Below are 22,574 nucleotides of genomic sequence, written 5' to 3' on the forward strand. Positions count from 1 at the left end.
GGCACTATTTATTGGGGCAATTAAAAAAAAAGGTTGCTTTCTCAAACATGCATGCTACTTGAATGAAACCTGCATTAGGAACTTATATCTCATAGCTGCTTGTTTACATATTTGCCTTCTTTCCAATTTCAGTCCCTTTAATGTGATTACTGGAAACTGCATATGCTGAAACCAAAAGGGAAAAATGTCATCTTGCAGTGGAAAGCTGGATAGCAGCTGGGCAGAGAGCAGCTCAGGAGAGCAGCAAGGGGGTCAGAGGGCTGTAGGAAAATAAACTGGTTGGGCCACACAAACCTGGGGAGGTAGAAAGCATCTGAGAAAGGAGCCAAAGAAAGGAGAAGTACCTGTAGACAATGTGGCTGTTAGAAAGTGTCATATGTACAGCCTTGGAAAAGGGGAGAAATGTAGGGATTACATTAGGGGGTGTGTGGGGGGAACCATGAATGGGATATGAGAGGTGAGACAAGATTAAAGAAAATTGTGGAGACATCATCTTTGTCTGTGGTAGAAAATCTTGGACAAATAGTGCTTATTGCCCCTGATAACAATGCCTTGAGATTTGGGCTCAAGATTATTTCTTTGCTCAGAAGTAGCAGTTCCCAAAAGGTTACTTTCAATTAAATAGTACAGGTAATGGATTTTTTGGTAACTGCCTTTATTTAAATATAACTGCAGTCATGGAAAGGTGAAATGGTTGTAGAAGACAATCCCTCGCAGGAGTCTCAGGACTCTCTCGTGAGAGATGTCATGAGCTATGTGAAAGTACAGCTGCTAACTTTATACGATACAAGCTAACTTTACCTCGTGTTAGTGGGGGCAGACCTGGTCAGAGTAGGTCTCTGATGTATTTCCACTTGTGACAGTATCTGGGAGTGCTGGAATCCTCTCCCCGTATCTGCTGTGTGCTTCTGCCAAGGACTCGCTGCAGCTCTAATGCTGGATTTGTGTGTGTGTACGTGTGTGTTACTGTGGGTGAAAGCCTGGGCTTCCCTTTGTATTGTACCAAAGTGAACATGTTGATCTGCTACAAAACCACTGGGGCCTCTTATGCTTCAAGATTTTGAAAATTGCTCCCAGCTGCTCTCTTAATCTTCTCCAGAGTGCAGATTTCCAGCCGTGAATATGCATAGTAAAACCTGTAGCTCTAAAGCTAACTGGATCCCTCATGCACTCAGTTGAGAAGAGGGAGTTTGCTCCACGGGATGGGGAGTTCAGTGGCTACAGCCAACTTGCTTTCAAGAAAGACTGATGGCTACCTGGGGAACTAAGGAGAGCAGCACATTATGGTAAATTATTATTTGTGAACATCCTGTGAAATCTAATCTTCCAAACACTGTCATTTACCAATTCCCATTTTGCTTTCTGCCCATGTGGTTTCAGCAGCATTAGTTGCAGTTGGCCGCTTTAGCAAACATTTTTTGTCATAATGTGTATTTGCTATTACATTCTTCCAAGTGTAAGTCATGGAAAGTAAAATCATTAGGCAGTTGAATAGTAATAAAAGTATCTCAACACAGTGTTCTAGAGATACCTATACAGCCATTTATACAAAGAATAAAATGAAAGAAAGAAGAAAGGAATATCAAATGAAAAATGTGTTCCTGCAAATTTTTAAAGCTGCTGTGTGTTTTAATAGTTTTCTTTTTCACCAAAAGAAATTAATTTTTTTTTTAAGTTTGATGAATTTAAAAAGTAGATGATACCATACAGAATTTATAGTTACAGCTTTTTAAACTGCTGCTGAGTAAATTCTCTAAGTATTTCTTGTGTAAGAAAATGAAAGATGGTAGTTTTTAAAAAAATATTTCCTTGGGATGACGCAAATTTTCTTACAGTTTTCAGGCTTTAAAATATTCCATGAATAAATAAGGTCTTGCATATTTCCTAAAGGATTTTGTTCCTTCTGGTGAGTTTTTAAAACAGTGTGTTAAAGTGGAACATGTCATCCTTTTTCACTGTATTTTTAACCAAATTCTTTCACATGTGAATTCAGTACCATTCATAAATGGTTGTAGTCCATTATTAGATAGATGATGTTAATAATGCATTCTTAATGCATTTACCAAGCACCTTACTTAATATTGGTAAAACCTGTTTACATTAATATTACCAGTTTCCAATATTACAAATGTTACCATTTTATCAATTACCTTGAGAAGTAATGCACAATTCAGTTCCAGCTGGCTGGGTCTTTATCAACCCTGCTCAAAGCTGTCAGGGTCTGATGCCTGCCATGCCTGTACTTTGCCTTTACCTTGAATATGATTTTTATGACAAACATATAGTGAAAGTTCCTGTATGGAATAATACTTTGACACCATGGCAACAGTATCAAAACATTACTGCTCTTCCTGCACTCATTTTCTTTTGCTGGTTAGAAAAGTGGTTTGTGATTTGGGAGTCGGACAGACTTGGGAAAGAAGAGAATTGAATCTTTCTAGGGCAGTGGTTTTTTGTTTTTTTTTTTCCCTTCACTGGATCTTAGGGTTCAAGTTCCAAGAGAGAAATTATGCATTGATTAAAATTAACTAGTACAACTAGAATGCATAGAATCATAGAATGTTCTGAGCTGGAAGGGACCCATGAGGATCATCAAAGTCCAACTGGTGGCTCTGCACAGAAAAGCCCCAGGAATCACACAACCCCCCCTAAACAAATAAGGAAAACACCAAAATATCCCGGCTGTGACATAAAGATGTATAGAACTTTTTTCTCCTCAATAATAGCCCTACAGTTCTCTCTCGTAGAGGGTTAAACTGAGCCCAATGCAGGCATTAGGACACCTGTCTGTAGAAATGTTGTTCAAAGCTTCCTTTGCGCTAACAATGGATACTGTTTCTAAAAGCATAGGAGCTCCTGTGCTGTGGAGCCAAAAGCGTGGCTGGAAGCCTGGATTCCCAAAGTGCTGTTGGGGGCAGAGCCGGGTCCTGGCTGGGGCTGTCACAGCAGATCTGTGCCAGCATCGCTTGGCTTGGCTCCTGCAGGGCTTCTGGGTTTGGCTGAGCTGGGCTGCTCCTGGCGAGGCTGCTGGGACACAGTGGAAGTTAGCTGACAGCATGAAAAACTGGCTGGAGGAGGGAGGTCAAAGCGTCTGATGACTGGGGCTTCTAGTACTTTCCAACAGTAACTGAAAGAGGTATTAATTTTGTCTGTCAAAACAGACTAAAGATGTACTTAGGCGCTGAAGATTATTCATTTAAATTATGAAAAGGCTGAAATTACAGTGATGGATGCTTTGGAGGATGCAAGAGGGGACTTATTTCTATTTAAATATGAATTCACTGTGGAGCTGTTGTAACATTCCTTACCATGAAAAGCGGAATTGCTGAGCTGCACGATTTGTTTTCTGAAACTGCTTAGGACTTATCTGGTCTTCTGCTTCAGCAGTATTTCTCAGATTAGGGAATTTAATCTTTTTAAGCCTGGCTGTTTAGTCAGTGGTGACCCACGGGGCAGTTGTGGCATGTGGGCTTTCCATGCAGCTCTGAGCTTTGGCTGGATCCCATGAGAGCTTTGTAGGTGATATGAAAGGGACTCAGACCTCCAAAAGAACATCCTCTAGAATGCATTTCTTCTAGGAAATGCAGGTTAAGTGCATTCATTCTTCTCAAGGATACTTTGGGCCCATCACTAGGTGATTTGTTCTTCATGAAGGGCTGTTTAGTGCACCAGACATTATACACTTCAAATCTCAGCTTCACTGAAATGGCAGTGGTAGAGTAGGTGTTAATATCCTGTAAATTAATGTAGGCTATTTCAATTCCAGTTCAGCTTTTTTTTTCTTTATTTTAAAGAGCAATCTTAGATGCCTGAAGCAAATACAATTTCATTCTTTTAAATATAAATTTTTAAGTAACAATGGTGGAACACATAATGCAATTACCTTTTAGTAGTTGTCTGATCCTGCCACGTGAGAAACAGTTTGTGTGGAGCCTTCCTCAGTTTGTTACAGGAAAGGGGCCCATGCTGAAGGTGGGGATATCCCTCACTAACATGTACAACTGATTTTTATGCTGATTCTTGTAGGACCTGTTGCAACTTTTATAACCATAGTTCTTTTAATAAGCTTCATAAAGGTGCACTTAAAAAGCATAATGTGAATTTAAAGTATACCTACATTGGTGTATCTTCTGAAGGGAAAAAAGGAGACATAGTTTTTGCAAAAATCTTACTTTATGATCTTTCCTTTGTGCCTTTGTGTCCTCTCTTGTGGTTGTTTCTTGACTTTTTTTTTTTGTGTGTGTGTGTGTATGTGGTTTCAGAGGTTTTTGCCTACTTAGTATTTTTGTGTTGTCTTTTTGCTTGCTTTTTACTTTTTACTGTTCCTCTCTTCTTCCTCTGTTTTCTAGCTGCTGATCTTGCAAAGGAAAACTAAATTTGATCATGAATGGAGCAGAAAATAGCCTTCAGCTAGTAAGGAGTTACTGCTAGTAGAGCCATGCTTCTGGAATATTGAAGTTCTTTCCCCATTTTATTCAATGCAGGTTTAATGAGTGCTTCCAAAGTCAGTATCTTCAGGAATTTCAAGGTATTTCTCTGCAGCTTTGTCCATCTTCTAAGAGAAAAAAGTCTAGGAAAAACCTGGGAAAGGGTTTTGAAAAAATACTCTCGTAACTGATTGGGATAAAACAATTGTGAGTGTATAAGGATATATACAGACATCTAAGTCTAGAACTTGTTTTGAACTTTGAGTGAGATTTTATTGTTCTTTTAGATACTACAGCCTTTAAAATGTTCATGGCCAGGCATCTTTGAACAAAAGTGGTAAATAAGTGACTTGCATTTAACGCAAGTATGAGGCTTCTCCACCCTAGGAGTTCCTATCTGGACCTGGATTAAGTAGTCCCTCCAGGAGAGCCCTGTAGACACAGAGGTTTGGTGTGTGTTTGCTCGGAGAGATACTGCTGCGTTCTGCAGCTCTTTACAAACTAAGAGACTTCTTAAAGACTTCATGGCTACAGACGTCTTGGCACAGAGGGGACCTTGTGAAAAGCACATGTGTTGTCTTGCAGAAACGTGGCCTTTTCATAAGAGACACAACACATTTCTCTAGGAGCATGCATGGTTTGCCTGTTGGTAAGGTCTGTAACAGTTCACCTTTCTGTGTTTCTGAGCATATTCCAAGATGCTTATGAACACCACTTCTGTGGTGTTCTCTCTACCCTCTGGCTCCTCCCAGTCTCCATTATTAAAAGATCATGCACATAATTAGTTAAAAACTTGCCTTGGATTTAGCAAATTTCCTTTTTGGAGAAGGATTGTATTTTTTGTGGTGAGAAAATTTCTCTTTTCTGCACTGCATGTGACAAAATGCGGGGCTGGCTGATTGGTGAATTCAGCAAAAATAAAATAACTTGTTCAAATATTTTTAGACTTCAAAATGCTACTATGTGTTTTACTAGCACAATTCCTTAATTTATGGCAGTTCTTCTTGCGCAGGGATTGCAATGTCTTCTAGTAAGAGTCACCAGCCTGCTCCTACCCCTTCCTTGCACAGATCAGATGGCTGTGCAGTATTAGTAGAATGTAAACCAGCAGTTTAAATGGGATTACTGGGATTAGTCATCTGGATGGAGAAGATTTAAAGTGGCCTTGATTGAGGTCCTTAGAATTTTGAAATAGAGAGTAAAGCCATTATGGACACAGAGGAGAAATGAGAAATGGGAAATAGATACAGTGTAAGAATTGATTTGGTTTATGTTCTGGGTATTTCAGAAGAAATGAAGGCACGTTACATTGCCTTTCATTGCTCTGATCAGCATGATCTTCCTGTGGCAAGAGGTAAGAGAAACATACCATTAAATAATTTCTTTTTAAATGCAGGGATTCGTAACAACAATAAATATATTTGCTGAAGGAAACATACTTTCTCTCTGAATGTATCTGTATAGTGCCCTGTGTGTCCAAAAGACTTGCTTAAGATGCCTTTCATCTTTTATATTACAGCAAAAAGACTTTTATATAGTTCCAAAAGACTGAGTAGGAAATACAGCTTAAGACTCAGTGGATCTTCATGAGTCCTGTGTAATCAAGGTGTTGCATTATTGAAGTAATAAACTCTCCCCACAACTTCACACCTTGGAAGTAGTCTGTGCTGAGTTTTATTCTTGGCTTGTAGCTTGCTATTTCCACCTCCTCAGTCTGATAGCCGTTGTCTAAGGAATATTGGAACTTGTCTTTATTTTTGGTCATTAACTCTCCCTCCTGCAGTATCAAAGTGTTGTCAACCCACTTCTCTTCTACCATATGTAGCTTTTCTCCTTTGTTCTAGTGTAAGAACTGAAGTTTTGGGTTTTTTTCATTGTCATTTTCAGTAATTAAACTGATTAGAATTTAACTTGTGGGGAAACTGCATTTGATTACACAGGCAATACAGAGGAGGTAAAACTCTAACTAGGTTCCTTTCCAGCCTTTAGGCTTTTAATAGCTAAGTTAATTTCCTAGAGGAGTATGGGCTGATTGAAGGAAAAACTGTAGTCATTAATTGCAGTAGATTTAATTTGTTTGAAGTGTAAAGAAAATACTGCCTGAGACTTTGGGGGAAGAAAAGAGCTGTGCTCTAGTGCGGTCCCTTATTCCAGCCAGATCATTGTGGATTTTGCTTCCTCAATATACTCTGGTAACATTTTCAGACTGTTGGTGGGTTCTATACATATTGGTAGGAATGATACCAGCATTATGTGAGGTAAAGTATTGGGAGGACACCTTTTCCTGCAAATAATGACCATAAACTTTTGCAGGGTATTTAATCATGTGGGATTTAGACTGCAGTCTCCTTCTTATCTGATGCTTTGGGGACAGCAGATCCTCCATCTCCACCGAGCCATCTCTTTGCTAATGTGCACATAGAATGTGTGATTGATGTGGCTGCTTTTCAAGAGAAAACAGAATTTTCCACATTCAGTAAAGTTTGTGGGGTTTTGTTGTCATATAATTCATTTCTCCCTGATGTTTAGAGCATGTGACTGGTGTTCTGGGGCCTCTCTCTATTAATTGATGCTAGAAAAGTAATTTTATATAGAGCTGTAAAAGATGAATCATTTTTTATTTTCTGAACAGCTATAAAAACATACTTTACCTGCCTCACAGATGTGCATATGTATGGCATAAGATGCCTGTGTTATTCTTTGACATTACTGGTCTTTGTATTCATATAAACAATGTTTGTACTCTGCCTAATTTTGTCTCTGTTTTCTTAGTACATTTTTCAGAATTGCTCAGCTGCCTCATAAATCACTCTAGCAGTATTAGAATAGTGAAATTAAGTGTTTGCTCTGCACAGATTAGATGATAGCATCCTTGTTTGTATTTCCTAGACGTGAAATAGACCACTGGGAGTTACATACTAATCCTGGATTCAAATGGCCTATGTGAAAGCTTAGAGCTTCTTAAGATCTTTATTTTCCCTCTAGGTAAAGTATAGAAGGAAAAATAACTCATTAAAGTATCATCTCATTGACAGCAAGGCATTAGAAAGTTGCTCTAGATGGACTGCATATATTGCAGCATTTTGGAGCACAATGATTCAACTTGGACCAGTGTGATTTTTGAGCCAATGTTTGTGGCAGCAGGGTTTTTGAACTACATGTATCTGTCTCCCTTTCTGCCTTACAGAAAGATTGGTAAACCAAAAGCATAGAAGTCCTTATTTAATCAGCACTTAAAAAATGCTCAGTAACAGCACAAAAAAGAAGCAGCATTGTTTGAAGAGATTAATCAGCTTCCCCCAATTTATCTTTGATGTATTTATCTGTAGAAATTGTTTGTAGGGTATTTCTTCCCTGTTCTTAGTCCTAAGCTCTGATTCAGGAGCCACAGTCCTTTTTATTTAAACTCTGAGTGAGAATACTATGTAGGCTACACAAAATAGCTTGTGATTGAGTTGTGGCCCATGCAAAGGGACAAATGTGTTCTTGTACTTGTTTTATGTGCTGATACTGCTCTTGAATTAGTGGTCAAACTGTGGCTAGAAGCAATGAAGCAAAATGTAGCAAAAATAGCAAGCATGAGCAGTTCTTGCAGTTTTGTGTAGCAGTTATATCTGAAAGGATTTTTGGTGGAAGTGCTTGTGGTGATGGTGGTATATTAACCACAATCATCTTTGCCACCACAGGATGAATTCACATAATCTGACTGGGGTTCACAAAACACAGATGTCCCACATTGCCACTGGACAGTGCCTGCCTGTTATGATGGGCTGTGTAGGGAAATCAGTTTTCCACATGTGTTCTGCATCCAAAAGTCTTGATCCAAAAGTCTAGGCACATCTAGACTATGGAAATATGTTACCTAACTGGGAATGACCAGTGGAATTAGCAGGAAGCAAGGACATGAAATTCTAAGGGTGACCACTGGTGCCTATGATGAAGTTATTGATTAGGAGTTGCTACTTGATGATTATTTTTCTGTCTGCACAGCGTTATCAGCATTGACAGTGTGACTTCCTGCCCTCCTGTTGTGCTTCACAGAAAATGAAGGCTCCTTGTCCAGCATAACCTCAGTAAATTTTTCATCAAAGCCTCAATCAATCAAAGCTAATTCTGGCAGATATTACCTGCTGGAATACACAACCTTTTAACAACATTGCCTGTTTACTGCAAATTTTTTGGATAGTAGCTTTAATCTGCTTTATCATTAAGAGGTGCCTGTAATCTTAGTGTTAAAGAGGGATCTTAAGAGTATAATGTACTGACTCCCAGCTTTTTTTTTTTTTTTTCAGCCACGCAGAGCAGGCACACAGGTGATGAGCAGGGAAATGGGGTGCAGGGTACTGTTTATTTGCTAGGGAAGTAACCACACAGCATGGCTCAATCTGATGGTTGTTGGGATAAATCACAAAATGTGAGCATCTGCAGCTAGGAAACATTAGAAACCCTCCACAAGCTGACAGGAACAAAGAATTGTCCCACACAATCTAAAATCTGTCATTGCCCGGGATTTCATCTGGGCTCGTGGCTCTGTCATGCCTTTGAAAATATCTTCAGGCCTTCCCATCATTTTGATTATTTGTGATCTTCCTTTTCTTTAAAGTTCCTGAATAGAGTTTTTAAAGTTTTCAGGGAATGTGAAAATGGTATGCTAACAGTATTTTTTTTACTGTATTTTTTTCAAACTTTAGTTTATGTTTCTCCATTTTAAGATGTGTCATGGACTGAACGTTCCAAGAACAGTAAAACGGAGAGCAATCTGACTAAGGAAAATGATCTTAGCTGACTTACTTTTATCATAAAAGGGGCAATTTCTGATGTCTCTGATAGAGTAAGTTGATGGCTACACTTTATTCTTATTGTCTTTTACGGTCTTCTCCAGATTTTTTTTAGGCTATAACTTTTTGAAACAAACAAGATAAAGTATGGATAGTATATCTGACGGCAGGATACAGAAATATTTTGGACAGTATTCCTAGAGGCAATGCATGATGTCCAGTCCATATTTTACCATAATGCATTATTCCTGGTTTGACTGAAATACTGAGGTTAAGTTCCACTTCCCCTTACAGAGGAATACATGACTGTTGTTATACAAATATTTAGCCCTATAGGAATAGTTTGGGCCTGTGTTTGAAAACAACACCTCCACAACATTAAAATACATAACCAGATTCTCTGTTTCTTCTGTAATGTGGCTCCCACTGACCTCAGTGGGAGCTGCTTCTAATTTCAGGCTGTATAAAGACAGGATCATTAGAGAGGTGATGCTACATGATCATGTGCAGAGCTTGTTACACTCACCCAGTTGGACACATTTCAAAGTCGACTTCAGTGCTTTGCTGAAGCTGCTACAGGTCTGCACTAGTTGCTTGCAGGAGCTTGTAATTCATTGTCAAAATCTTCCTTCCAGGCTGCTCTTGCAAAAACAGTGCAATAATAGCTTGCCTTCTTCTAACTTGGAGGCAAAAGTTGCAAGTGAAGTCTTGTCTGTGTAGCTGAAAAAAACCAAAAGGTAGCAAACCAAAACACTAGGGCTGTTTCTGTTTTGTAGGACATCAGGTGTGCCTTTTTTCTTCTTTTTTAAAAAAACCTGAGTTGTTCATGAATGTTACTGTTCTAAGAAAAAACAGTGGCGTGGTCATGTACTACTTTAACTTGAAAATGTACCCACTGAGGTCACCCTGCAGCTGGAGCCGTGACTACCCTTGCTTGGTTTGCCTGCAAGTAAAGCAGGAGTAAAGCAGTGTGGATGTGCCTGCACCACAGGGAAGCTCTTCCTGCTGGTTGCCCCAGGGAAAAAGGGCAGGACAAGGCCCCAGGTACCTTTTTTTCAGCAGTGGTCTTTATTTCATAACAATTAGGGTTTTTAAAATTGATTAGAAGCCTGAATGTTGAATATTAATGTTTCAGGACTGAAATATGTTAGCTTTTCTCACCTTTTGTTTTCATTTTCAGACTGTAACTTGCTTTATTACTGCTTTTTGCAATCTGATGTTTTTCTAAGTAGTCAAATATTGGGCAGTTTTTTTTGTAGCAAAACATTGAAATGAAACCTAGCGATAAGCTACAGCATAAGTACCATAGCTATGTTTTAAAAATTAAAAATAGAAGAAAAAGTCATAAGGTACAGGTAGACTTTGGTAGGTTCAGAGCTGGCTGTAATTTTGAAAAGACAAAAGCAACAAAAACTTGAAGAACTTCACTCTGATTTCTGCCCCCAGCCCCCCCGCTTTCCAGATAACTTTATAATTCCCTTGGGATGCTGGAACTAAGCATGAGTTATATAAATTTCACTAATTATTTTGGAATAATTGCTACCAAAACTGTTTTTCTAATTATTCTAGTAGAGCTTTGGACCACGTCTTACTTTATTTTGCATAGGCTTTTAAATATTGATGATGATTCTACTTAAATGGATTAATTATATACTGCAGCACTTTGATTCCCTGTAATGTTACATTTACAAACCACACAAATGGCCTAAACTGTACGATGAAGAATGGGCTCTAGTAGACCTGAATATTTTTGTCGTCGTTATTCTGCACTGAAAGAGGTTCCTGTTGCTTTACATTTCAGCTCAGCTAGATTTGTTAAATACCTTCATGATCTAGAAGGCAACTTTTAAGTGGCTGAGCAAACCACAAACTGATGAATAAAATGGATGCAATCTTAATTCATCTTTCTCTTTATCATCTGGTAGTGCATGTGACAGTATATCACCCTGTGTTTTAGAATGAAATTATTCCTGGTTTGTGCTTTTCTAATGTTTCCCGAAATGAGAGGAATGGGGAAAATTAGCGTGGCTTCTCCGAAGGAGCACACACAAAACACGGCCATGAATCTTTCTGTACTGACCAGCCACATTTAGCCTTTTCTGACTCCCTACAAACTGCAGGTTCTGATTCAACAAGTCTGTCTTCTCCCGCCTGAGGATGACATCAGCCTCATCAAACAGGTTCTTCTAACTGTCCTGTTTGAGGCACTGGCAGAGAGCTTTCTCCTTCTGCATCACTTTTCTTTGTTTTGATTTTGAATAGATGGTCCTATCTAGCTGAAATTAATACCACTGGGTGGGTATGAAAAGTGTGAATTTCATTGGTAACCAGGAAAGCCTGAACTGCTGTTTTTGCAGAAATTTGACCTGGAAGTATTTTGAGTAGTTGTGTTTGGGACCATTCGTAAAAAAACAAGTTCATTTGTTTTTTGGGATATTCTTTTAAGTTGTATTTTTTTGTTGTGGTTGTCTGACTTCCCCACCAAGAAACAATTTTGGTGCAGCCCTCTGGCTACTGCAAAGTTTAGGCTTCTTTTAAAGCTGCAGCCTAAACTTCAGTCCATATGGAAGTTTATATAGCAGCATTTAGGAAGTACTCTGTGCCAAACACCTTCTCTCACGAATTTTTCTCAGGATGTGTTAGTCAACTTCAATTTATTTTAATTTTCTTTCACCTGACGTTAAAGCAATTACTATTTCACAGTATGATGAAAACCCTGTCATTCTGCTCCCTCAGTTTTGAAGTTATGCATCTGATTAGGCCAAGTTGAAAATGATATCCTGATAGCTGTGCGCTCATTTGTTCCATGCTGCTGACTGCTGCCTTGTCTGCATTGGGTTTTTGGTGCCTTTGGTGGGGTTTTTTTACTCTTCATATCAGATTTCAGAGATTCTTTGCATATGACTGATTAAGCTTAATGGATGTAATATATAACTTGTAAAAATATCCTTCTTGCATAAATGCACATCATGTATTATGTAGAAGAAAAATAACTGCGACCTAATGACGGTTATTGTTTCTTTATTGAATTCAGAATGCTGTGAAAGTAATTTCCCTGACAGGATCAACTACAGAGCACTTACTAGTATGCTGATTATTATTTTTCCCCTTAATCTACCTCTGACATACCCTTTACAAGCTTGAAATTAGAGACAATGACTACTTTATTTGCAAAGATAGCAAACCTTAGTTTAAAAAAATCTGTTCTCCATACAGAATTTGTGAGTGGGGAAGAGAATATCACAGGTTGTGGTGAAAGCAAACAAACCTGGAGAACAGCAACTTGTTTGTAGGAATCTTCTGGAAATTGTTCCACCTGTATTCTGGAGATGTTTCAGGGGTATGGTTATGTAAGTGTTATAAGTCAATCTTATTTGGTAGGCCTAGTGGTTTTCCAATTTCCAGTAGTCTCTGCTTTACATCATTAGCCACTGACATAACTTTGCCCATCTGGCCCGGTCTTGTTGTTATAATGTTATTTTACCTCTCCTGATTGCTGTGGCTTTGTATGCAGGAAAGCATTTTAAATTGAGTGGTGACTGTGGTTTATTTACTATACCTGCTGCAAAATGACTTCATGATCTTTAAGCCTAAAGCTTTTTACTTTAAGGCACCCAAACACATCTCTTGCTAAAAATGTTTCGATGTACAACGTGCAGCTGTTATCTCACTCCTCTTTGTTCTCTCTATTTTCTTGAGAGAAGATGAAACAAAATGCAGTGACAGGTAAGGATGTCTCACAAAACACATAGAAGAAATGTGGCTTCCCATTCCATAAATGACTGCTACTCTGCTTACCAGCTGCCTCTTATGATGTTTTATTGATGAATAAAAATGGTGTCTGAGGCAATAGAATGTCTTGCATCTTACAATACTGCCAATTATAAAGATGTCTCCTTGAATAAATTTCACAATTAGAAAGTATTGACAGAAATATTCAATCTTTTTTACATCAAAATAAGCTCAAACATCTGCTGCTGAAGTCAGATAATATCAACTAATCTTTTAAAAGTATATTTTTATTATACTGACAGATGCATGGCTGCATGACATAGATGTCAATTTAAGTTACTAGTGACATTAATACTTGACAAAGACATGCTCCCAGAAGAATTTGTGTTCTTAAACTGTTGTCAGATGACTATATGCCAACAAAAAGTAATCAGTTATTCAGCTATGTTGTTAACAAAACTAAAAGTGTGTTATCTCCAGAGACAGCACAAAAATTGCTATTCACATCTTTCCTATTCTCTAAATTTGTCAGAACTGACAGCAGAAAAAAAAATTCTGTGCCTGCAAGTGCCTGTTTGACCAACCCATAGACACATCCTTCTTTACTTTCTCTGTGTTCTGGCTAACAGCACAAGAAGATTTTCAGTTCTGTTTGAGGTGAACTTTTTCAGCATTCAATTGCTTTCCTCAAAACTTCAAATAACCTCACTGTTTGGCAAGAATATTGTTGTAAAGAGAGCAGTGAGGAAAATATTACTACCATACCAGAGTTTCTGGTCTGCCTATTCAGTCAAAAATGTGTTGGAAAGTGATACAATGTAACTCATTAAGAAGGCTGAGATTTAAATTGATGTCCAGTTCTTGTTTTTCAAGTGTGCTGGTATATTCATTAAAATGTGTACATTTTAGTAACCTGAGCTTTCATTTTGGGTATTCCATAATGAGGAACTAAGCTTACTTTAAATTCTTTCCTTACAGGTATTTTATTTTCTTTACTTTTTTGCCTTCTCTCCACATACTAGTTTCTTGGAAAGAATTTAGTTTCTTAAAGCAAGAGTTGAATTCTCAGGGTACAGCAGACCAATGTTCACCAGGTTTCTTTAGTAGGGCTGTCCTGGTGCTGTTGAAAAGCATATATATCTAGTCCATTGAGGTTTTAAGTAATTTGAAATACTGGTTGAATCTGGGGCTATAAACATCTCATTAAGGGCTAAATTGTTATCCTTAGTGATTAGATACTGTTTTTTCATTGAAGTGATTTTTTTAGAGTGAATTTTTTTCTTAGAGATGAGGCAGAGCTTTGTAGAAATGCTTTTTCTGCTAATGGCTCTAACATCCCTATTAAAAAGAAACCCAGAGCTAGAGGGCAGAAAGCCATCTTAACACTTCTAGATGTATTTCTGTTCACTGTCCTGAGACAGACTGTGAAGATGAGATCTCTCAGGATGCCACATTAGAGTCTCCTTTTAAGGTAGTGGTCATGCGCAGCATCTCTGGGGCTGTAATTTGTATCATTGTGAAACCACTATTTGAAGGACACCACAGGAACTGGCCCCCAGATATGGTGCTCTTTTTTAACTTTTTTTTTTTAATTGAAGCCTATGCTACTGGGGTAGGCAAACATATTTAAAATTAGATGAACTCTCACCTCTGCTGCCTCTTGAGGGCCATTGCCAGTGATGTTTTGGATGGGACTCTTATCAATGTGTGTTGTATTTCAGTCTGGCACAACAGTCTGTAGTCTGCTGGCTGCCTGACCACTCTGTATGTATTAAAATAATAATTCAAGTTTGTATTGTGAGTAGATTTTCAGAGTTAATACCCAGGAATCTAGTGTGGACTCCAGTTTTTAAGGAGGCAATTTCGGAGAGGTTGGGCAGGTCACTTTGAAAGGGTGATAAGGGGAATGAATGAGGTGCAAAAGCCTTGACTCACATTTCTTCAGAGCCCTTCTTACTCTTGTTTGCTTTCTTTTATTGTTCTTTGCCTTGGTAACTTGGTAGGAATCCAGTTTTCCTGTTTCCTTCCACCCCAAGTCTCCTGTGACTTGAGAATCTTGTGCAGCTCTGTAAAAGAGAAATAAGGACAAGGGGTTAGTCAAGATGAGTTTACAATCTGCAGTTGTAGCATCACAGAATCTTACAGTGGTTCGGCTTGGAAGGGACCTTAAAGATCGTCCCGTTCCAGCTGTCCTGCCACGGGCAGGGACACCTTCCACTAGATCAGGCTGCTCAGAGCCCCATTCAGTCCAACTGGGAGCAGTGCCAGGGATAGGGCCTCCACAGCTTCTTGGGGCACAATGTTGTAAGGTGTGCTGATTTGGCACTAAACCCATGGAAGTGATTTTATCTGAGAGGAGCAGGTAGAGCTTCCTCTGTGTCTGAAGAGCCAGTCAGTGATTGTTTTTTAAAAGAGACAACCTGTTAAACCATGGAGAGAGATGGACATGCCTCTGTCTTGCTGCCAGTCTGGGCTGAGTCAGGGGGTCCGTGGGGCCCTGGGAGCAGCTCCAGGCCAGGCCTGCCCACCATGGCCCCCATGGCCTGGTGGGGAGTTGGGCTTTTCCTTCTCCCCCTCTGGAATGGAATGCAGCCAAACACCACACCACCCTTCCTTGCTGGGCCCCTGATGTCTGGGCCCATCCCCCAGTGTGGCCTGAAATACTCCACCACAACTTCTCCAGCCACTGCCTGGCAAAATATGAACTCTTTCACTGCCCAGAATGAGACTTGCAGACACTTTGTTCTCTCTCCTGAATGAAAGAAAAGGACTGGGATGAAGACACACACAGAAACAGCATGAAAACACTGAGGTCAGACTAAAGGAAGAAGTCATGTCCCAAATGGAAGGGATTGATGGAGATTGATGCCTCACTCTTGGACTGAAATTTCTCTTTTTTTTTTAAGCTGTGGAGATGAGACTCTTGTTTCCCTGTAACTCATAGAAATGCATTATGGGGTGGATGAAATGTTCTAACTGTAGACATGAGCAGAGGCATTTCTGCTGAAGTAAGCAGATGTTGAAGTGGCTGTGATCCCATAGGTTCAAACAAGGAGAAGACCTGCTGCCCCCCAGGGAAGAACAAGAAGAAAGATCTCTGTTTTCAAAGATGAAGAGAGCTTTTGTTTGAACTGTATAATCCTTAAAGTGTACCCCATAAGTTGATATGGTCCTCAAAAATGATTGTGGGAAGATTGTCTATAGAGGAAGGGATTTTTACACAGTGATCAGATTTCCATTCTCCCCGGTGGCTGATCACTCTGACATCAAGGCCATGAGAAAACTGTTTCTTGTGGAGAAATCTCCATAGACTGAAGAGAAATCTCCTCTTCCTATGTAAATTGGTGAAAGACTATTTTTAGAGATGGTAAACTGACTGATTTGTTTCTGTACATTGTCAGTGTGAAAGAAAAGAAGTTAAGGGAGGGAGGAGAAGTGTTCTCAAAGTTTTATTCTGTTTTGTGTTACTTTTTCTTACAGTTTCTAGTAATAAAGTTTTCTTTGCATCCTTTAAAGTTTGAGCCTGTTTTCCCTTCCTGCTAATTCTATCTCACAGCAGGAAATGGGTAAATAATTCCAGGGGGTGCACTGGCAATTTAGGCAGTGCTAAACCCAGGACATACCTAAGGCTGGGCATGCCCTGAGTGAGAGGAATTACAGAAGTGTAACCTGCAGGGCAGCTGGAACTCTGTCGAGTTTGGAGGTTGAAAGCTTCCTGGGACCTTCTGCTGGTTGCTCGTACAGCTTCCCATAGTTGAACCTCTACAGCAGGAGCACGTTCCAAGACTTGATGACTTGGGAGCACTGATGTACAAAATACAGCTGCAGAAAAACACAGAGGGATGGAGAGGAGAGGCCATGCTTGCTGCAACATAATGTAATTGCAGCCATGGGACTGTGCTGACCTCTGGGTGGGAGAAGATTCATTAGGTACTAAGTGACAAGTTACTTCTGTGGTGGTAAGACTTTCCCAGACATGGAAAAAGATGTGTGTTTTATTGACCCTTTCTGGGAGAGTCTGAAAAAATCTGAAAATAAAAATTCTTGCTTTTTGACACATTATCTTTCTGGAAAGGAAACTGTAAATACAAATCAGTATTGCTCATTCCTGGAAGCATAGGAAAATGGTTTGATTTTCCTTCTATTACACAAGTAAAATTTTAAAAAAAAAGTGCCTAGGAATTATTATTGCATTTTCAATAGCCATAGTAGATGCATTGCAGCCAAAAATCCATTTGAACTGTTTTTACTGTTTCTATAGAGATGTGTGTGGTGCTGACTTATATGTTATTAAGAAGTTTTTTGAAAGTCTTGTAAAGATGAACATTGTCAGGAAAACTTAATGAGAGAAACATAATTCTCTGAGAAGCCATTGAATGAAAGTTTGCAGTGGGGATGTTGGCTGGGTTATCTGAAGAAACTTTTTTAGCAGTGGAAACTTTGGTAACAGGTTTTAGCTGTGTGTCTCAAATCTCTTGAACATAGTAACTGAAATCCTGGAATGTGACTCATGTAAGGATTAGAATAGTTTAATTGTAGGTGTATTCTGCAGTGCTAAAAAAAATAAGCTGGAATAATAAGCAGTAGATGACACTTGGTTCCTTTTAATTTTTTTCTGGTAAGAGCTCTGCTGATTTCTATAGAAGGTAGGTACTTTTGACTGCAGAGAAAGTGATGTTACCTGTTACAGGAGGTCTTTGGAAGCAGCTATAAATATATGAGGCTGGTTTTGTTTCTTTATTTAATAGTGAATTTCAGTCAGGGCAAGAAGAGGTAAATATAGCAAGATTGATGCTCTTTGCAATATGTCTGCACACATTATTACTCTCATTATATCTTTGTCAAAGGCAATAGATACATGGCAGTATTAGTTCTCTGCTAGCACTTTACAGAGGACAGCCAAGAGATGGTCATCACTTATAGATAATTGTGTTGTTGTTTTTTAAAGTTTTCCACTTCGTGCCTGTTGCTCCAACCTTTCTGTATCCCAAAACAAGCACTTCTTTTAGAATGGCTCCAAATTACTTTTTTTCAGAAAAAAGGATTCTTTTGTCCCATTTTCTTTCATCTAATGTTCCAAGGTACTGGAACCAGACTTGGATGAGAAAAATGCTCAAGAACATCTCTCTAGGCCTTGGTTTCAATGATTCCTCAATGACTGTAGGACTGCTAATCCTAGGATGAGTAACTAACTTAGTAAATTAGTTTTCTTTGAGTTGATATGTTCAGTTATGCTGGATATAAAGCTGCATTTTTTTTCTCTAAAGAGCACTGCATTTTGACTAATGTAGGAATACTTCTTGAGTAATGCAGAGGTACTATTGAACATGGATCTTGGCTGTGATGGAAAATCTGATTTTCTGATAAAGGCAGTGTCAGGGAAAGTTGGCTGCAAATATTTGAGCTGAAAATGGATATTCAGTCAAAGGTGTTTGTAGAATATCTGATGAAGGAAAAAACAAAGATAATTGTCAATTTTATTTAAAAGTCTCAAGAAAGTGATTAAAAAAAAAGAACAGGAGGGAATTTGCTGTTTACAGACTGCCATTGAAGAAGCAGAGGAGAATTATATAAACAATGACATATAGAAAATACCTAATTTATTCTGTGTGTCTTCCTATATACCCTTGTCCTGGAGGAGGGCATAGTTTGAGGTACCTGCTCTTTACTCATCAGGAAGCAATAAGAAATATCTGTGTCTTTCCTTTATGCTCTTACTTTGTTTTAAATATATTCTGATACAACAAGGATTTGTTTCCCCTCACATCTAAAGGGCAGGTTTAGAGGCTTAGGCATTCCTTCTGCTTCTGCCTAGGAAGTGAAAGGAAAATATTTGGCACAGCTCCAATTGTGCTAGCTTAATTTGAAAGACCATCTTATGTCACCATGCTCTGAAAATTGCTTTCCATAAGCAATTGATAAGATTTATCAAGTTCTGGCCTGGGTAGCTGGATGGTTACAGTGCTGAGTCAATTAAGCCTGATGAGGGAAATCCCAGCTCAATTGCACAAAAACTTTTACATCAATGGAGCCAAGATTTCTCCTTGTCATCCCCAAAGGTCCCATGTCATAGAAAACAAGGAGAGATAATCAGAAGTTGCATCAAAGTCTATTTAAGTTTCTCTACAATGGAAATCTTAAATTAATTTGGTAATCACAAAGGAATACGGCTTACAGAATTATAAATGCAGGATTGTAATTTTATAACCTATTCAATGCATTAGCTTTAGTAATTGTATTACTCTTTTATTTATTAGCTTGCATTTTCAAAGATACTGCAAAAGTAACGATTGTGATTGCAATTTACAATAAGTGATTGTTTTTTCATTAAATGTTTTCAGGTAAGGGAAGAGAGCAAAGTTACTGAAACAGTGGAAAACCTCTTGTAAAACCTCTTGTGTTTTGGTTCCATGTATATTTAGGAAGCTCGATGCTAACAGTTCCTTTTCTTGTTTCTCTTACAGCTAATTCCAGCCTTCTTGGAGGTGGAGGAGGTGAGTCTTTGTTTAATGCTTAATTCATTCTTAAACAAACATGAAATATATACTGGACCAATGCAGAGGTTAGTTGGTTATAAGAGAACATAAATTCAAAACTTGGAAATATAAATTTCTTAGATGGAAAAAATTTACCAAAGTCAATAATCTTTTGTATCATCAAGAGGTAAGGTTTGCAACTGCTGAATTTGGTTTCACCTCTGGGTCAGAGTAGGGGCTGACATATGTGTGAGGCTGACTAATACATAAAAGAACTGCTGAACTGGCTTGTGCTGTGTTGTTTTTAAGTATTTAGGCCTTTTAATTTACCCCAGGGGAATCTCAAATGTATGATTATGAAACAATTTGAATAGAAATGTTGAAATATTACAATATAGTGAAACATCATTTTAGTAAATGAATGGGGCTTTATCTTTGTTCTTTTTTTTTTTTAATCTTTTTATAGTTCAAACTTGGTTGCTTACTTTACTCTGTTTGCCAGAATCATAGAGTAGATTTCAATAGAAGTCTTTGTTGCAGGTCAGAGATGCTACTAACATGTCTACTGGTAAGGCAGGGATGCTCAAGTACATATTGTATTGTATTGCTTCCAAATACATGGATGCTGTTTTATTTTAGTAGATTGTTGCTATTTTACTTTTGGTATTATGGTAGTACTGTGGCCATAAAATCTACATGAGTGGTAACAATTCAGGAAAGATGAAGCCATAAAGAGCTTGATCTCAGTTTTCAGTGATTTTCCCTGCCAACCAGAGGGGGAAATAAGGGAGCTCAGTTCTGGAAATTTCACAGTGCAGGAGTGGTACAAGCAGCAACCAATCTTCCTTCCTGGCAGGAGTTAAAAGAACTCTATGATCAGAGCTTACATATATAAAGATAAAGGCAAGGGCTCTGTAAAAAGGCAGGAGATCTCTGTTGCTTGTGAGGCTGCAGGATAAGTCGTCAAAGCTTTTGTTTTAACTGAACAGGCAGCTCTTATTTTGGACTATGAAAAGGTGTTTGACAACTATATAAAACCATCTAAATAAAATCATTCATGTTCTTCAGCTGTGTGTCTGGACATTAAAGTACAGGGTAGCCTTACCTGTTAATCCTGTTGGATTAATCTTTCTTTTGATTTGAGTTAGTTGTTTTCAGTATACCAAATTTTTCTTTGTTTAAAAGATAATCCTTTAGTAGGTAATCCTTCGCTAGCCGTTCCTGTTTCTGCAGAGCTGTTCCTGTGCCTCCTCTCCAGCACTTGCTCCCAGCTGGTAACACTGAGAAAAAAATATAAATCAATGCAAATGCTCAAATTCCAATCAGGTTCCCAGAGCACTGCTGCTGCTGCTGAAAGGATTTGGCTATTAACTTTCCAAGTTATTTATTCAGCTGGACTGTACTTCAGAAGTTGATGTCTGTTCAGTGTGGCCCTTGATAATGTGGCTCTCCCTCTGCAGCAGATGGGATGAGCGTGTGCTGTGGGTCAAGTTGGGATTTTCTCTGTATTTTATGTGTTAAAAGTGGCAATTAAAAATATGTTCTCTCCCCTCATGGCAGGCTGAGGTGATGGTAGCCCAAGGTGCTTCTGCCCATTCTCTTCTTTTTCTCCTCCTTTACTCCCTTCCTCCTTCCCTCCTGCCCTGACGTCTTTTGGGGCTTTTACTGCCATTTTTAAAATCAGTGTCTTCGGGGCTGTAGGGAAGAAGCTGCTGTGGGAGGTTGGATTTGGGTATGCAGTGGGCTCCTCCAGGCATGGGCTGCTGCTGCCCCCATGGCCAGAACCCCAATGCCACATGCTTTGATCTCTGGTGCAAGGAGAACAATGTAACCTCTTGCTTGTGGTACAGGTAAAATACCAAATCTGGCATTTTTATGGCTTAGAGGGTGACTGCTCATGGCTAAGAGGCTGCATTTGTGCCCATGGGTAGAGCATTGATGTCCTCAGAGAACACTTGCTTGGGGTTTCCACATTTTGTGAACAAAAATCCTGAGAATTTCATTGCTGAAGCACTCTAGATTTTGGACAGGCACCATAGGGTGCATGTTTTGGAGAAGGGGAAAGTGTGTGGGGTCTGCAGGCTGGATCCTGCTCAGGGGTACACGAGATGGAGCAGTCTTGGCCAGCCACCCACCTACCAAGGACAGAGGGAGCCTGGAGCTTCTGGCTTCTGGAAAAATAACTTGGTACTCTCCACAGGTATTTCTCTGTAGAAAGAATGTTTTTGTTCCCAGTGGAATGGTTGTGCATTTTACATTCTAGGTGTATTTTTTCTTTTATCCAGAAAAAAGAGATGGTAGAACTCTGTGTTAAATATTGATAGTGAATTATTAAAACTTTATTATATACGTAAACACCAAAGCCTTCTTTTGATTGCAGATGCTGAATATTTATGATAATGCATAATACCAGTGTAGTTTTTCCAATAATTGGATTCAGATCTCCTCGATAGTGCTTGTTAATTTAATCTCTCTGTCACTGCTGGAGGTATGAATATATATGTCTTAGTTTTACAGAAAATGAAAACTGGAAATTTCCGTTTGTCCAAGCTTATGCAACAGGTGTTATGATTTTGAGCTTCTTTTGAGCTGTTCTTTGTTTGAAATATTTTCAGAACTAAACAGAAATTAATTTGGAATAGTTATTTGCCCATCCTGATCTAATGTTTGCAGATTACTTTCTCTGAGTGTTAAAACCATTTTCCAGAAGAGACCTGCTAAGAAACCCAGTGGGCAACGTTGTGGGTGAACATATAATGCAGTTGCTTGCAAGTTCAGGGGCTGGTGGTTTTGGGGGGCTGCTTATCATCCCTGCATCACCTCAGGGCCACATCAGGGCATCCCTCCCTGTACTGTGATTTCCCAGAGCCAGAGCAATGGTTTGTCCTTGCATTCCTCGTTTAAATGCCATCAGTTAATTTTCATGACTATTTGGAATGAAGAGATAAAAGCACAAAAGATACCCAAAACAATTTTTCACAGAACTGTTTAATCATAAAGAAACCCACAATGGAGTCTTTAGTTAAATATAGATGTTGAAGGTTTCTTTCTGCTTTTCAAATAACTCTGAAGTTTCCAGGATTTCATTATGAGTTTGGTGAGTGAGCCTTTTTTCTTTTTCATTCTGTACTGTTTTTAATAATTGATTTTTAATTAGGAGG

The 22,574-nt window shown here is 38.8% G+C and overlaps 1 protein-coding gene across 1 annotated transcript in view; it reads left to right on the forward strand.

Annotated features, from left to right (window-relative positions):
• Positions 1-22,574, forward strand: part of MACROD2 (mono-ADP ribosylhydrolase 2) — an 869,266-nt gene that overhangs the window by 172,500 nt on the left and 674,192 nt on the right. The window contains exon 4 of the mRNA XM_062489395.1: positions 19,402-19,431. Within this exon, the coding sequence (XP_062345379.1) occupies positions 19,402-19,431 (30 nt within the window). The remainder of the gene's footprint in view (positions 1-19,401; positions 19,432-22,574) is intronic.

This window comes from Cinclus cinclus, chromosome 3, assembly GCF_963662255.1.
Source record: "Cinclus cinclus chromosome 3, bCinCin1.1, whole genome shotgun sequence".
In the NCBI taxonomy this organism is placed as follows: Eukaryota; Metazoa; Chordata; class Aves; order Passeriformes; family Cinclidae; genus Cinclus; species Cinclus cinclus.